At 40.9% G+C, this 15839-nt stretch overlaps 1 protein-coding gene across 2 annotated transcripts in view; it reads right to left on the bottom strand.

Annotated features, from left to right (window-relative positions):
* ERC2 (ELKS/RAB6-interacting/CAST family member 2) overlaps window positions 1-15839 on the bottom strand; it is a 951034-nt gene that overhangs the window by 293534 nt on the left and 641661 nt on the right. For both annotated transcript variants that reach the window (XM_019536909.1, XM_019536910.1), the window contains exon 15: window positions 8591-8751. In XM_019536909.1, the coding sequence (XP_019392454.1) occupies window positions 8591-8751 (161 nt within the window). The remainder of the gene's footprint in view (window positions 1-8590; window positions 8752-15839) is intronic.

The following is a 15839-nucleotide window of genomic DNA, read 5'->3' as shown; positions in this document are numbered from 1 at the left end:
GAGAGTAATATGCACCATAACAAAAACATTTCCTCCAGAAATAATTTAGCAATATTAAAAAAAAACATTTGGAAGATCAGACCCATACAGATACTTACCATCAATAACTGGAAAAGCTTGTTCTAAAATTCAGCACAACAGAATTCTTCTTTAAAATAAATCTTATCTTTTCCATGTGTCAGCATCATGTAAAGAATAAGGAGATGTTTATCTAATTCCATCCAAACTGTCTCTCTTGTGAAGGGTACTTATCTAATGAGTGGCCCTCTCTCTCAGCTTGCAGATCAAAAAGGCCAACTATATAATGACCCAGATTAAGCTGCTACCAAATTTATTTTAAACTTATTTAAATAATTAAGCTTATATGCAGATATGCAATGAAAACTGAAGAAGTTGTCCACAACTGACAATTGATTATATCCAGTAAATTAAGATGGATCTTGGCCATGTCAGCCAAACAGATGTAGAATGTGGAGTTATGTTTGGAACTTGAACATAATAATATAAGCATAGGAAATCATAAAAAAAAAAATCTTAAACAACCTCTTCATGCCTATTTGACTATAAGCTATCAGTTACAGACTGTATCCACCCAGCATTAAATAATAAAATAGTAAATACTAGGTATGTCCTGTACCTGCCAATTAATAAATTATTTTAACATATCAGTGAAAATGGCCAAAGAAACCCCATTTTAATGTATAAGTACCACATAGAATTGTCATTCTGTCATCAGCTGTATGGATGTTATTAACTTTTAAAGTTTGGTTTTTAAAACATAAGAAATATTTCCAAATATGGCATTGAATTCTTTTTATTAGGCTCCTTTATTATTCAGTGGCTTTATAATGTTTTATGATCCTGTTTCAGTAAATGCATAAAATTAAACTACTCTGATACATATTTGTGAATTATTCATACTAGATACTTACTAAGGGTAATGGACTGCAAATATTACAAAACCATTACTTTACTAAAGATATGTACAATTAAGATACACATTGATATAACAAAATACAAATTTCTGTATGTTTAACATTTAGCACTAACATTACTCCTTTCATCCAGAGAATTCAAATGATTTTAAATATATACTTTTAAAAAATGTAATAAATAAGGTTGTGACAAGATGAACTTAAGAAATTAAATAAATTAAATGTAATTCTACTCTCAAATGGGCCCGTGTAGAACTGGCACTATGTGGCTTCAGTATACATTTTGTTCATGTCTTTCCACATGAAATAGCTTTATTTCCTACCTCCTAGACCAGCAAATTCATCCCGGAGTCTGAGTCAGGTTGAGTTCTTTCTGTCTCACACATCACCACCAGTTACAGGGGTTCTGCTGATCAAGTTACAGACACACCTGTGCAACTCTAATTTACTTAAATTATATCATCAGTTAACTCCATGAAAACTGACTAATAATACAGATGCACAGTAGGGTTGTGTGAAGCTTCGGTAGCCGATTTGATTCAGAGGAGATTCAGCCTGATTTGGTGGGCGAGTCTCTGAATCGGAATCACATCAGGAGACCCATTAATCTTGCTGAATCAAATCAGATGCCTATGAATCAATTCTGAGAGATTCGGAGATTCGGTCAAAGACTGTACAGGCAGGCACTAGGCAGTGCTGGTGGGAGCAGCTGAGGGAGCAGCCTGATGAGTCCCGGCTTGAGCCGGCAGCCCTGGGAGAAGCCATGACTTGTCCAGCTGCTCCCCCAGCTTCCCCTCACTCAGGGCAAGGCAGCAGTGCTGGTAGCCCGGGGAGACACTGCAGGGCCTGGGGGGAACAATCGGGGAGCTGGGGGGAATGACTGGGAGCTGAGGGATCAAACGGGACCTGGGGAATCGAAGCAGGCACTGGGGGGGAATGAACAGGGGCTTCCCCAGGGGCTTCCCCCCAGCTCCCAATTCGATTCCCCAGCTCCCTGATCATTTCCCCTAGCCCCCATGGCTTCTCTCGGGGCTGCCGGCTCAAGCCACAGTGCATCCAGCTACTCGTACAGCTGTCCCCTCACAGGGGCAAGGCAGGCAGTGCTGACAGCCCCAGGAGAAGCCATGGGAGCTGACTGGGGAGTTGTGGGGAGTGACTGGGAGCTGGGGGATGAAATTGGGAACTTGGGAATTGAACCAGGAGCTGGAGGGAATTATTGGGGGCTGGGGAAACAGGAGCTTTCCCCAGCTCCCGGTTTGATTTTCCAGTTTCCGGTTTGATCCCCCAGCCCCTGCAGCTTCTTCTGGGACTGCCAGAACTCCCTGCCTTGATCCAGCAGTGGAACAACTGGGGAAGCAGCCAGACAAGCCTTCTCCTCGGGCTGCTGGCTCAAGCCAGGGCTCATCCAGCTGCTCCCACCGGCACTGCCTGCCTGTATATTCTATGGCCGAATAAGATTCGGTGCCAAATATCTTCAGATTCAGCCAAACTGAATCAGGACGGTGATTCAAATCACCGAATCTGAATCTAAAGCAAATACTTTCTGCTTCACACAGGCCTAATGCACAGGTGACCAAGATACTTTCTGGTACAGAACAGAGCTTTTTGGTTTCTTCCCTATTATGAACTCAGTCTTGTATATGTCTTACATAGAACTATTTTATGGTACACCTTGAACCAGGTGATAACTGATTAACATGAGTTACTTGCTAAACAATGGGTCTTTATCTTCATCCCATCTAATTCATTAGCAAAAGCTCTCAGTGCTTTCAATAGGGCTAGATTCAATAGGGCAAATCAAGGAAAGACCTGTGTGACTAGAGAGAAGACAGTTCATTAGATGCTTACATTTACTCAGAACTACTCCCTGATGTAGTTAAAATCAACAGACCTACACCTATGTAAAACAAGTACTGAAACAGGAGAAAAAAAGACCTTATACTTAACCATACTGGCTTGCAGCTGGACAAACTGCTTTCCTAAGGATGGTGGTTAGAAACCCTTCACTGGAGAAGAGGTAGCCTATATTTATGTTTTATAAATAGGTTTTCTGCTGGTAGGTGTTTTGGATTGGGTTTTTTTTTGTGGGGGAATCATTTCAAGGAGTTTTTCAATAAATCATGGTTCAAGGGGCTAAAAAGTTGTTGTTTGTTTTTTTAAAGAAAACAACTAAGATTTGTTTAAAATTGCTTTTTTTTACAGCAGTAACCACTATATCAGTGGAAACAGTGCATTTTTCAAGCCAATAAAATGATAAACTACGAAATAAGTACAAAAAAGTAAAATAATAATAATAATGGCTTTTAAATGTGGTTACGAAAGCACAGTAAAATTATGTAACTAGAGAAACATTAAAAACAAAATCCTATCAGTTACAAATACATGGTTCCTTGATTAACAAGTTTCTTTGTGTCATCACCACATCACTGTTTCTTAGGAGTAACTGACTGACTAGCTCAATATCCCAACCAAGCCTTTGATTTCTTTCTATCCCAGGGCTAAGACAACTGGTTTTCCAGCTATTAGAATCATACTTTTCCTAAAACTAAGCAACCCATTTCTATCCAAATTGGATTCAAACTTTGGGTAGGTTTTACCAACTGAGAATCTCTACCAAAAGATAAATTACTAATACAGTATTAACCTCATAAATCCGGGTATCAAAAATCTGGCACACTCTAAGCTTCCCCCTCCACTCTCCCAGATGCGGAGAGGTAGGCTTGCACACAGTGGCTGCTGCCGCCATCCACCACCCCATGCTGCTGCTCTGCTTGCAGCTGTTTCTCCAGGACTGGCCACTGCTCCATCCACCCTTCCAGATGCAGAGGGAGAAGCTTGCAGATGGTGGTTGCTGCCGCCATCCACCACCCTGCTCTGCATGCAGCCACTGCTCCAGGACTGGCCGCCGCTATCCCCTACCACCTCCCCCACAACCAGCCACCACTCTAGTTTCAAAAATTTGGAATTTTCAAATTTCCAGCAAATGCTCGGTCCCAAGGATTCCAGAATTATGAAGTTATACTGTATGCGTCTTCATGGGCCATACATCCTAGTCTTTCCATTTCACAGAAACTGCTAAAACAAGCCATAAATATTTTTCTCCTCCATTTTACCCAGTAATTGATGTATGTGGGCAGTTATAAAGCAAATCATTCTTTCTATTGGAAGCAGAACTTTTACACTTATTGCAACAGATATCATCAAGACAAGCTGATACATGAAGCATTGGCATTAAACACCCAATTTTTAACATGCGACTAAATAGCTGGATAACAACTTCATATATATAAGAGAAAATAACTCTAAAAGCTTAATAAAAGGTATTTAATGCATTTGCATCCCTGTATGATTATTAAACTGTATACAATATTGGCAGTGATACCCCAGGTACATCTTTTTCATATGGCTAAGATTCATTTCTGGCCTTAAAGAAGTCAATGATAAAACTCTCATCGATTTAAAGTTTAAAGCCCACATACCCTACTTTAAAGCCCTTCTCACTAGATAAGTTTGCTAACCTAGTGAGCAGAACTTTAAACTAGGTTCACCAGAGGATGGAGACCAAAGTCTTGAGGTAAGTAGGTGGGTTACCCGGAGGAAGCCCAGCAGGAAGGGGCAACAGGGGACACTTTCTCATACTTCCTGAGAAAATAGGGCTAATTACCTCAGATATCTGTACATGAATGCATGGAGCCTGGAAAACAAGCAGAAAGAACTGGAACTATGACGTGATTGGAATAACAGATACTTGGTGGGATAGCTCGCATGACAGGCACATTGTAATGGATAAGTACAAACTGTTCAGGAAGGACACGCAGGGGAGAAGAGGAGTTGTTGCACTTTATGTAAAAGAGCTGTATGCTTGCTCAGGCCTGTTGAATTTCTCAGGGTTAGGGTAAGACTAGGGAGCAACAAGGGTGATGTTGTGGTGGGTATCTGCTATAGACCACCAGACCAGAAGGATGAGGTAGATGAGGCTTTCTTCAAACAGCTAGTGGAAGTTTCCAGATCACAGGCTCTGGTTCTCATGGGAACTTCAATCACCCTGACATCTGCTGGGAGGGCAATACAGGAGTGCACAGACAACCCAGGACGTCTTTGAAGACCGCTATGGACAACTTCCTGGTGAAAGTATTAGAGAGGCCCTTCTTGATCTGCTGCTCACAAACAGGGAAGATTTGGTGGGGAATACAGAAAGTGTATGGCAACTTGGGCAGCAGTGACCACAAAATTATTGCATTCAGGATCCTGAGGATAGGAAGGATAAAGAGCAGCAGAGTAAGGACCCTGGACTTCAGAAAAGTAGACTCTAACTCATTCAGGGAACTGATGGAAAGGTTCATTTGGGAGGCAAGTCTGAGGTGGAAAGGAGTCCAGGAGAGCTCATTGTACTTTAAAGAAATCTTATTAGGGGCAGGGGCACAGAAATGAACCATCCCAGGTACAATGACTCACAATTATGGTAGAAAACCAGCTTGGCTTAGCAGGGAACACTTCAATGAGCTAAAACACAAAAAGGAAGCTCACAAGAAGTGGAAACTTGGATGAACTATCAGGGAGGAGGATAAGAGTATTGCTTGGGCATGCAGGGATGAAATCAGGACGGCCAAAGCACAACTAGAGTTGCAGCTAACAACTGGAGGGTAGCAAAAATGGTGAAAGGTAACAAAAATGGTTTCTACAAGTATGTCAGTAGCAAGAGGAAGATGAGGGAAAGTGTGGGTCCATTAATGAATGGGGGAGGCAACCTCTAGGTTAGGGATTATTTAGAAAAGTGGACATATACAAATCCATGGGCCTGCACATGTACCTGAGGGTGTTGAGGGACTTGGTCAATGTGATTGCATAGCTGCTAGCCATTATCTTTGAAACCTCATGGCAATAGGGAGAGGTGTCAGATGATTGGAAAAGGGCAAATATGCCCATCTTTAAGAAAAGAAAGAAGTACGATCTGGGGTACTACAGACCAGTAAGCCTCACCCCAGTCCCTGGAAAAATCATGAAGAAGGTCCTTAAAAAGTCAATTTCTAAGCACTTAGAGGAGAACAAGATGATTAGAAACAGTCAGCATGGATTCACCAAGGGGCAAATCATGCTGACCAATCTATGATGAGATGACTGGCTCTGCAGAGGTGAGGAGAGCAGTGGATATAATATACCTTGACTTTAGCAAGGATTTGATATGGTCACCCACAATATTCTTGCAAGCAAGCTAAGGAAGCACAGGTTGGATGAATAGACTGTAAGGTGGACAGAAAGCTGGTTGGATCATCAGGCTCAAAAGGTGGCTTGATGTCTAGTTGGCAGCAAGTATCAAGTGGAGTACCCCAGGGGTCAGTCTGGAGGCCAGTTTGGTCAGTATCTTCATCAGTGATCTGGAAGATGGAATGGCATGCACCCACACCAAGTTTGTGTCTCACACCAAGTTGGGTGCAATATACTGGAGAGTACAACTAGGATTCAGAACGATCCAAATTGGAGGACTGGACCAAAAGAAATCACATGAAGTTCAATAAGGACAAGTGTCAAACTTAGGACAGAACAATCCTATGTACTGATACAGACTGGAGACAGACTGGCTAAGCAGCAGCTCTGCCGAAAAAGACATGGAAGTTGCAATGGACAATAAATTGAATATAAGCCAACATTGTGCCCTTGTTGTGAAGACTTACCGGGCTGCATTTGTATGACTGGTGCCAGCAGATCAAGGGTAGTGATTATTCCTCTCTATTTGGCACTGGTAAGGCCACAAATTGAGTACTGAGTCCAGTTTGGACTTCCCACTATAGAAAGGATATGGACAAATTACAGAGTCCTGAAGAGGGTAACAAAAATGGTTAGGGGGCTGAGACACACAATTTATGAGGAGAAGCTGAGGGAACTGGGCTTATTTAGTCTGCAGAAGAGAAGACTGAGGGGGGGATTTAAGAACAGACTTCAGCTACATGAAGGGTGGTTACAAAGAGAATGGAGCTAGACTGTTCTCAGCAGTAACAGATGACAAAACAAGGAGCAATAGTCTCAAGATGAAGCAAGGGAAGTTTAAGTTAGATATTAAGAAAAACTCTCTCACAAGCAAGATAGTAAAGCACTGGAGCAGGCTATCCAGAGAGGCTGTAGACTCTCCATCCTTGGACGTTTTTAAGACCTGGGTAGACAAAGTTTTGACTTGGATCATCTAGCTGCAGCTGGCCCTGCTTTGAACAGGGGGTTGGACTTGATGGACTTGATTAGAGTGCCCAGAACGTCTTGTATATCAGCATCTCCACACTTCAGAATGAAGGTGGGGGGTGTTTTCTCTAAAGCTCATTGAATAAGCTTTAGATAAAGTGCCCTGCACTGCCATTTTGAAGCATGGGGGCGTTGATGCATGAGACACAGGAGGCTGCTGGAATGCAGTAATTGCCACACTATAGCAGACTCGATTAAGTGAGTCTGCTCTAATGTGCTGGAATTACAGTGTGCTGAAGCAGCCTCCCTGCTCATGTATGGCACCCAATGAACTTTTGACCTTCCAACCCTAATTTTCTATGATTCTATGATTTATTAGAACCAGAAATTCACCTAGATATTTATAATACAATCTTCTTCTTATGTGACATCCCTGAAGCCTGTTTATTTTTGCAGAATTATGCAATACATATGCCTGTGTCTGTACTCCGTATATGTCCATTTCTTTTGACCAACAGTATATAAATAATCCTTTGTAAGATTACTTACACATATATGGACATCAGCCCCATACAGCAAGATGGCTGATAAAAACTGAAAATTAGAACTGGCCTAAATATATAGATATAAATATATATATATATATACACATACACACACACAAAACACTTGCAAAATGACGGTTCTTTGAATTTGCTATATTTAATATGCACTACATACTTACCAGCCTGGCCAAGTTATAACATGGTCATTCTTCTCTAGCAAACACCAATTTCAAAGATTGTGTCACAGCCTTACTGCACTATAATTACACACATTTTCCTTTATTGTGGGGAGGAAGCTAGATTGAAATTATAGGCCTCTGTACCTTTTTGGTTTCTTCAACTTTATATATAGTAATAGTGTTGTATCGTTTTTGTACCAATTCAACGTAGTAAACTTTGCAACATCTACATGAAATTGTCCCATTTTCCTCCTATGTGACATCACTAATGGAAAACCCAACATAGATTTTCTCAAGATACTTACCAAAATATGAGAGTATAAGTTCTGTGCCTGAAGGAAGGCAAATCTCTTTTGTCCTACAGATACATGCTTTTCACAATAGAATGTAGCAAAACCTTATGGAAATTTAAAATACTGATAATGAATATATATTCTTCTTAGAAAATGTTTGAGAAGCTTCCAATTAAAATTAAACTGTGCTAATCCTTTACTAGTATCTAACACAGGGGAAATAAAAGTTATAAAACAATAGGGTTTCAAAAATTCTAATTGTGGGTGTTTTCTTGGCTTAACAAGGCTTCAGAATGCAAAAAGCATGTCTTGTTTTTCTGTATTTTCAAGGAAACTAACCAGAACTCACTTCTAAGGAGTCCTCAGATTCACTGTCCTCAATATAGAATTTATATCTGTAAAAATTGATATTGTACCAGAATAATCATTTCTTGAGTTTTATAGAATCAAGAGAAATATATACTCACTTCATTTCCAGTATTTCTTCAAGCTGTTTTCTCCGCTCTATTCTTAGGTTGGCCAGATGTGCTTCCTTCTCAGCCAGAGACTGCTGTGTTGATGCAAGGCGAGCTTTGGTAGAATCCAGTTCTTGCCTAGTCTTTTCCAGTGCATTCATCAATTCTTCTACCTGAAAAGCCAACACTATGTGTTTCACATTCTTCAAATCAAGCAAACATTTTGTTAATAGAAAAAAAATAATCACAGGACTTAGTATAAGTAGTGGCAGGGAGGGGGTTATTACCAGTATTTTTTCCTGGTAATAAAGTTCTTAAGAGCTAAGAAAAGATTAGGTTGCCAACCAACCAACCATCTAGTCACAAACAACATTTATACAAACCAAAAAACTAATGCAATTTAGCAGACAGCCATTCAACTAGTCCCATGTAAAGGTACAATCTGAAAATACTTTCTGCACCATTTATGCTGCAGAAGTCATGAGTCTGTTCTAGTAACTCCAGAGTTCAGACTGGACATTGTTTCCATTATAAACTGATCTTGACAAACCACAATTTTTTCTCCCAAAACATCTCTTTTCAATCTGAAATCTTTCACATTGGGTGTTTTATGTTCTAAGTTCACCAGACAATGGCAGACTTAGAAGTTTGTTACACATTAATTTTAGGTAACTCCTGGAGCTCTTAACCTCTGGATTGTCCACGTTAACACCTGAAACTAGTTTTAAGCATGCTTTAGGCTGCTTCAGTTATGGCACTCCAGGGCAGGTTTATCTCCGATCCATGTTACCAACTCATGTTCCATTAATGTGTGGCCATTCCCTACAGATGAACTGCCCAAGTTGCAGTCTGCCAGCATCCCAGCATATGGCATCCTCTCCCCCACCCTCCTGTTCTATGTGGACAAACTTTCCACTCCCTGAACTGTACTGCCAGAGGGCAGTTCTGGCACCAAGTCAACTGCCATCCTGACCCCTGGGGTGTGACCTTCCCATCCCCAGGAGTGCAACCCTGTACAAATAAACCTAAATGTGCCAGATAGCCAGGGCACAGAAGGATCCAGGAATGAAATCTATGGGGACAGAAAAAACAGAAACAAGGTACTGAGTCAGACCAGGTCCCCATGACCTGGAGTTTCCTTCCTGGGGCAGGTGCAGTAACTTCTCCAAAACGTGCCTTATCTCATCACTCCTACCCACCAGCCACCCCAGAAAGCAAGACCAACATCCTCTATACCCCAATTCCAATTTATTACAATATGAGACTTTCTTTAATTTACTTCCTCTTTGTTTCTTTTTAAATTCTGTTTTCCTCTTTTTATTTTATCCTTCAGAAGCTGCTTTCTTCCTTCATCTCACCACACTTCCCTCATCCACATTTCGTTTCCACCTCCCATTTTCTTACCCACCCCATGCCACTTTAACTCTCTGCCTCCCACCTTCATGTTCCTGTTCCCCCCAACCCAACTCTTACACTCCCCACCCCACTCCGCTAGAGCAGGTGGAGAACAGATTCAGAGAAGGATTTTAGCCTTAATATGTGACTGCTCCAAACTCGGACTAGCACTAACACTGGTCAACACTTGAGCAGTTCAAAGTGCAATGTGTAGCAATACCCTTACATTTTATGTTACACTGGTAAAAACGTCTGATGTGGGTACAGACTATGGAGAACTAGGGAGACTGGGGTGTGTTATGACACGTGTGTACTACAACCTTAACTAGGGAGCTTCTTATGATTTAATACTGAATGCAATTTTAAATACAGTTGAGGTATTTTAAATGTATAAAATGTACTTAAAACCATAAATCCATCTTAGTGAATTTGGTTTGGTAGTCCTCAGAAATGAAATGCACTTAGGATGAATTGCTGAGAGATTCAGAAAACTCTCAAGACACAGCTAGAAAACAAAAGTTCAGCAAGAAAAGGTACTCAGATGCCCTGTGAAGGTGATGAATATACCAGTATGCCTGAATATTCTAGATGACTCAGATGACTCTATCCACAGTCCCAGATCACTCAAATAAATGATTCAGAACATTGTTTGCTAAAGATAATCCTTCCTGAGCAGCACCAAAATCTATAGGTCTCCTTCAGCTGGTCTGTGACCATTTCTATCACTCAGTGAACAGCTTGTCTACTTGTAATAGTGTTGATAACATAATACACTGTATAGTATTTTCTTTGTTCCTCTTCTCCTCTCACTAAAAATTACAATTCTACAAATTGGTCAACAGTAGAAGGGAAAAACCCAATGCACTGCATGTGAGAAGCCAAATAGGACTGGTAAAGGACCAGCTGGATCACATATAAATTACCCTCTTCCTTCTATGCTACCATGTTAACGATGCTATAGAAGTCAAGTAAAAATGTTTGCTTTTGCTGGTCTATGGAAGTAGTCTGAGAGAATTAATTTGTGGTTATACAATCAGCTTCTCTACAGAGAATATAAGATACTTCCTAAAGTTCATGGTTAATTATTGCTTGTCCCCTTGATGTTATCTAAAACCCACTAGCAGCCAATCAGTACTTGTATATATTTTCATTTTCAAGGTGAACATATATAACATTGTTTGCCTCTCTCAAACCAGCTTTGTGAAATAGAAAAATACTATATATATTATTTATATACTTTTCAGACTGTGCAACAAATTACTTCTACTATACCTACTGCTTCTACTACACCTACTGTACAGCCATTTTCTATTGACAAACAAACAATTGTATCTTCCCACCCTGCCTAACAGAATTGGTGCCAATTGTGCCATTGATTCTGTCTATCTGTAGGACCAGGCCTTTAGATAGTGTGGCAGAGCACTAGGTGTGCCTGCCACTTCAAGGCCATGGAGCTGGCAGTCTCCAGGTGCCTAATGAGGGCAGCCATTTTAGGCTCAGGGCTAATATATACAAGGCAGTTTCCCTGCTGGAGGGAGGTAACAACATTGCCTGACCTGAGGGCTGCTGAATTTCATCTGGAGGTAAGGGAGGAGTTGTAGGGGATGGTAGGAGGCTCCTGGTCCTGGGCATGACCTAAAAAACTGCACCCTGCCAGGAGTGGGTGGCCTGGTGGGGCTTTCAGTGGCATGGGAGCCCCCAGGAAATGCCAGGCCAGTTCAGTTACCACCCTGTTGAAAGGTGGGTTGGGGTGCCTTAAGCCCTAGCCCTCACCTTGGGGTGGGTTGCATACACTGGAGGTAGTTGTTGGGGCACAAGCCCTGAGGAGGAGAGTTGGAGGACAGGTGTGGCCAAGGCTGCCTGAGCCCTGCAGGGGTTTGAAACCCCGAGGAGGAGAGTTGGGGCCAGGCTACTGCCTCCTGAGCCCACCTGTGGAGGGAAGCCCCAAGACCCCAAGTAAAGGGAGTGTTATGAGTAGTGTGGAGCCCCCAGCGTGAGGGTGGCAGTGTGTGGAGCCCTGTGAAGGGAGAGGGGGATCAGCCAGAGAAAGCGAGCTGAGTCCTAACCCCAGTAAGTCCTCCAATGTGGAGAGGCAGAGTTTGGGTCGAATATAACACTGGTAGTAGGGGGGAGTGAGACCCTGAGGCACCAATCATGTTGTGAGGTAAACCCAGCTCCCCGCATCTGTGGAGGAGGACCCAGAAAGGAGGACCCTGGGAAAAAGTATGGGTCATACATCAAGGCCTGCCATAGCTTCCCCTGACTGGCCCAAGTGGAGGCCAGGACCAGGAGGGTCAGAAGGGCAAGGAGGCCCACCGAGAGGGACGCCCAAGAGCCTGAGGTCCCGACTGGCCTGGAGGTGGGCCAGGGCTAGTGTGAGCTGAAGGTCCCAGTGAAGAGACCACACCCAAAGGGGAACCAGTGGCAGAGAGATATATGGCCCCGTATGATGGCGGCAGAATCTGCCTGAAGGGAGGAACCCGGGTGGGGTCCTACAGTAGGATTCTGGGCCCCATCATGGGGGACTGGCATGTAAGAGAACATCATGATGTCATCAGCAAGGCTTGGACTGCGGTGTAGGGGAGGAATGGAGCCGCAGATAGTGCCTCCTCGCAGCGGGGCAGAAAATGAGCAGCCTCCCACTTAATTACATCTATTAATTAATCAATTAAGACCAAGGCGTGGTGGGCGAGAAAATGGGCAGTTAGCTCAAGAGCAGGTGGGCAGGCCACGTGGCGATCGGCCCTGGTAGGCCCCCTGTTACAGATAGTTTGAAAAATGGATACGCACAGTGAATACTTCCTAGAAAAAATATACTAAGGGAAAACACATACAGGAAAGAGAGAATATATGCACTAAGATCTACAAAAAAAATAAAAAATGAAAAAGCAAAACTGAGGAAAAGGTAAGAGAGACATGGCCACATTCAATAGTTCAATAATTCAACAGTTGAAAATGTTAATAAATTACAATGAAAATACAATAATGATTGTTTCCCTGTGTATTCATATACAAATACTACCTCCTAAGAGCAGGCTAGCCTTATATAAAACTTTAGATTTTTAAAAAGTTTATGTTAAATTTCTCTAAGCCAATTTTAATAACACAATTCATATTTGTAGAGTCATGTAATTAAACCTCCAATCTATTACTTAAATCTTGGAGCATCTGTTAATAAAAATACTGATAAAGACTTAGACCTGTAAACTGACCCACATTTGTGGATTCTAGCTTCAAGACAGCTTCATCAAAGCCAATATCACTCTGCAATTGCAGACCTGTATGTAAGATGAAATCCTAAAATAACACCATCCCTTCCACATTTTTAGCATTTGTCTTTTCCTTTTCCTTAAACATTAGTCAGATTTATACTGTGTTGACAGACTAACAACAAGTCTTGCACAGAATAGATAATTTACATTTTTAAAGCATGTGAAGTGCTCACTATTTTCAAGCTTCTAATGCTCTAAACCATTTTTATTTGTTTTTTAACTTTAGGGAATTAAATAAATATAGGTGCAACATATTTATGTATAGCCAAACAAAAGAGATCCATTTTAGAGGAAAAAAGAAAAACTAAATTTAAAAGAAGATGAAGACCACAAATCATGAACATATTTAGATGTGAACATAATATATGCATTTAAATTTTAAACACAATGGGCATGTCCCCATGAGCAGGAATGTATGTTTCCTAGGGACAAACAGCAGCAGCACAAATACACGCTGAGAAATGCCCATGCACATGTCCTGGCATGCAGCACATTTGCCCCAGGGGGTGTAGGGGAGGCTGGGGCCAGCAAATCAGCAGCATGGGGACTGCCTGCATGTGCAGCACATGTACTGTCCAGCACTGCAAATGGATCTGCAGCACCACATACTGCATATCCATACCAATGCCCAATATGTACAAGCTGTCTCTTGTCCATTCTTCTGCCAAAACCTATGTTCAGGGTCATGTATTTCACTAGCTAATGATCTCACAAGCAAATTATACGGCAGCAGAAAAATCTGATTGGCAGGTAGGCAGGCAAATATAGGAGCATTTTCAGATATTGTTAGAAAATGTAAAATGTGTATGATTGCTCATGGCACAATAACAATCACTTTCTATGTTATCTTTATTCACACACATTAAATTCATTGTAATCAATCACAACGTTAGGTGTCAGGCAAATTTAACTATAGGCATTGAATCTATATAAAATGCGTTGAAAGGAAAAGAGCTGTAGCCTAAAACACTGATACCTGTTCACTACCTGATGCTGGGGTCCAAGGACAACCAAGTATATTAAGGGTAAGATGTAACAGAAAACTTTTAACCCAAATGTTAGTTGTTTGCATAAACCCAAAATAATGACATAGTGTTATTATTGAATCTCAGCTTTTGCATTTTGCCAAAAATGGCTTTCCTCTGCTGTTCCAACACTGGTGACATACAGGAATGGAGTTCTAAGGAATCTTTTCCTCCATTCCTGCAACAATATTATCTTGATAGAATTTTTTCAGCTTCTACTTTACCTAGGAAAAGAAACTGAGAGAATAGTTACATATTGTGCAAATGGCACCTTCACATATGCTTTATAGAGATGCATAAAAAAATAAGAGAAAGGTTGCATTGAAGTATATTGCCTGCAATTTATCTGGTTTATGAATCCAGTCAAGCCATTTATCACTTCCAAACTGAAGTGTGTATTCTACCCTTGCATTAACAGGATAGTCTTTTTACGCAAAATTACAGAACGATCTCTCTCAGAGTCATTATTACTTATAATAATCCGGCAGTATTTTAAAGGATTTTAATTATCTGCGGAAAGCAAGTTATGCTAATCTTATTTTTCCAGTTATTCTTATTATGCAACATTTCTACTTTTATCTCTTTTCTACCTTACATTTCTTCAGCATCACTGCCTTACAGTGACACCTTTTGGAAAAGACTGAAATTGTAACATCTACAAACTCCCCTGTGGCTACTGACTGGATGTTTTAATTACTAACTAAAAGGTTTGAACCTCATGTTTTGGAAGGATTTACTTTTTGGACCTCATTGAAACTTGTCTTTTGTTTTTTAAAGATGAAACATTGTAGCACTGTATGTCCTGCCTCTATTTCTAGCTACTTTAACATTTTTTGTGGGGCAGTGGCCTAACTGGGCCACAGGCCATTTTTTATAAGAACTGTTTGGAAGAATAGGGTTGCATTTTTTAAATTCATAAAGCCTAATAAAACTTCAGCATCTCAGGGATCTCATTCTGATTAAAAATTCTCAGTGTCTGAACTTAAGTTCACCATTTCTGAATAACAGAGAAAACAAGCTAAACTCTTAATCTTCAGTATGTTTTCAACTACCATCCTACTGTTTTAAAAAAGCCACCCCTCCCCATCCCTCACCATGCACATAAGTCCAATTAACAGAGTTTCACACAGAGATAAGAAAAGAAAGAGAAATGAATGTGCAAAAACATATATACAAGAGTAACCAGATTCTGTTAAATTAAACAAGGTTAGAGTTCAAATGAATGACAGTTTGTTAAAAATGCCCTTGAGCATTCTTAATTCCTGATTGGATTCGACTCAATGCAACTCATACTAACATAATACAGTTCAGTTTGTGAGAGCAGGGAGGAGGAACGTTGCATGTTATTTTTCAGTTCAACTATTTCAGGCAACATGACAACAAGCTAGCAACTTTCCAACAATCTGGACTAGTATTATTAATAATAGTATCTTAAAGGATTGGCACTTCATTTGAACAGCAATATTAATGATAAAAACAACAGTTTCAGATTTCCTTTACTGACTTTTCCAAATACCAGTAGTCACATAGTCATTCCATACCTACTTAATAAAAACTTAATTCTTTTGT

Source organism: Crocodylus porosus, unplaced genomic scaffold (assembly GCF_001723895.1).
Source record: "Crocodylus porosus isolate Cpor-Errol unplaced genomic scaffold, CroPor_comp1, whole genome shotgun sequence".
Taxonomy (NCBI): domain Eukaryota; kingdom Metazoa; phylum Chordata; order Crocodylia; family Crocodylidae; genus Crocodylus; species Crocodylus porosus.
The sequence above is the reverse complement of the archived record's forward strand: the minus strand, read 5'-3'. Positions and strand labels throughout refer to the sequence as shown.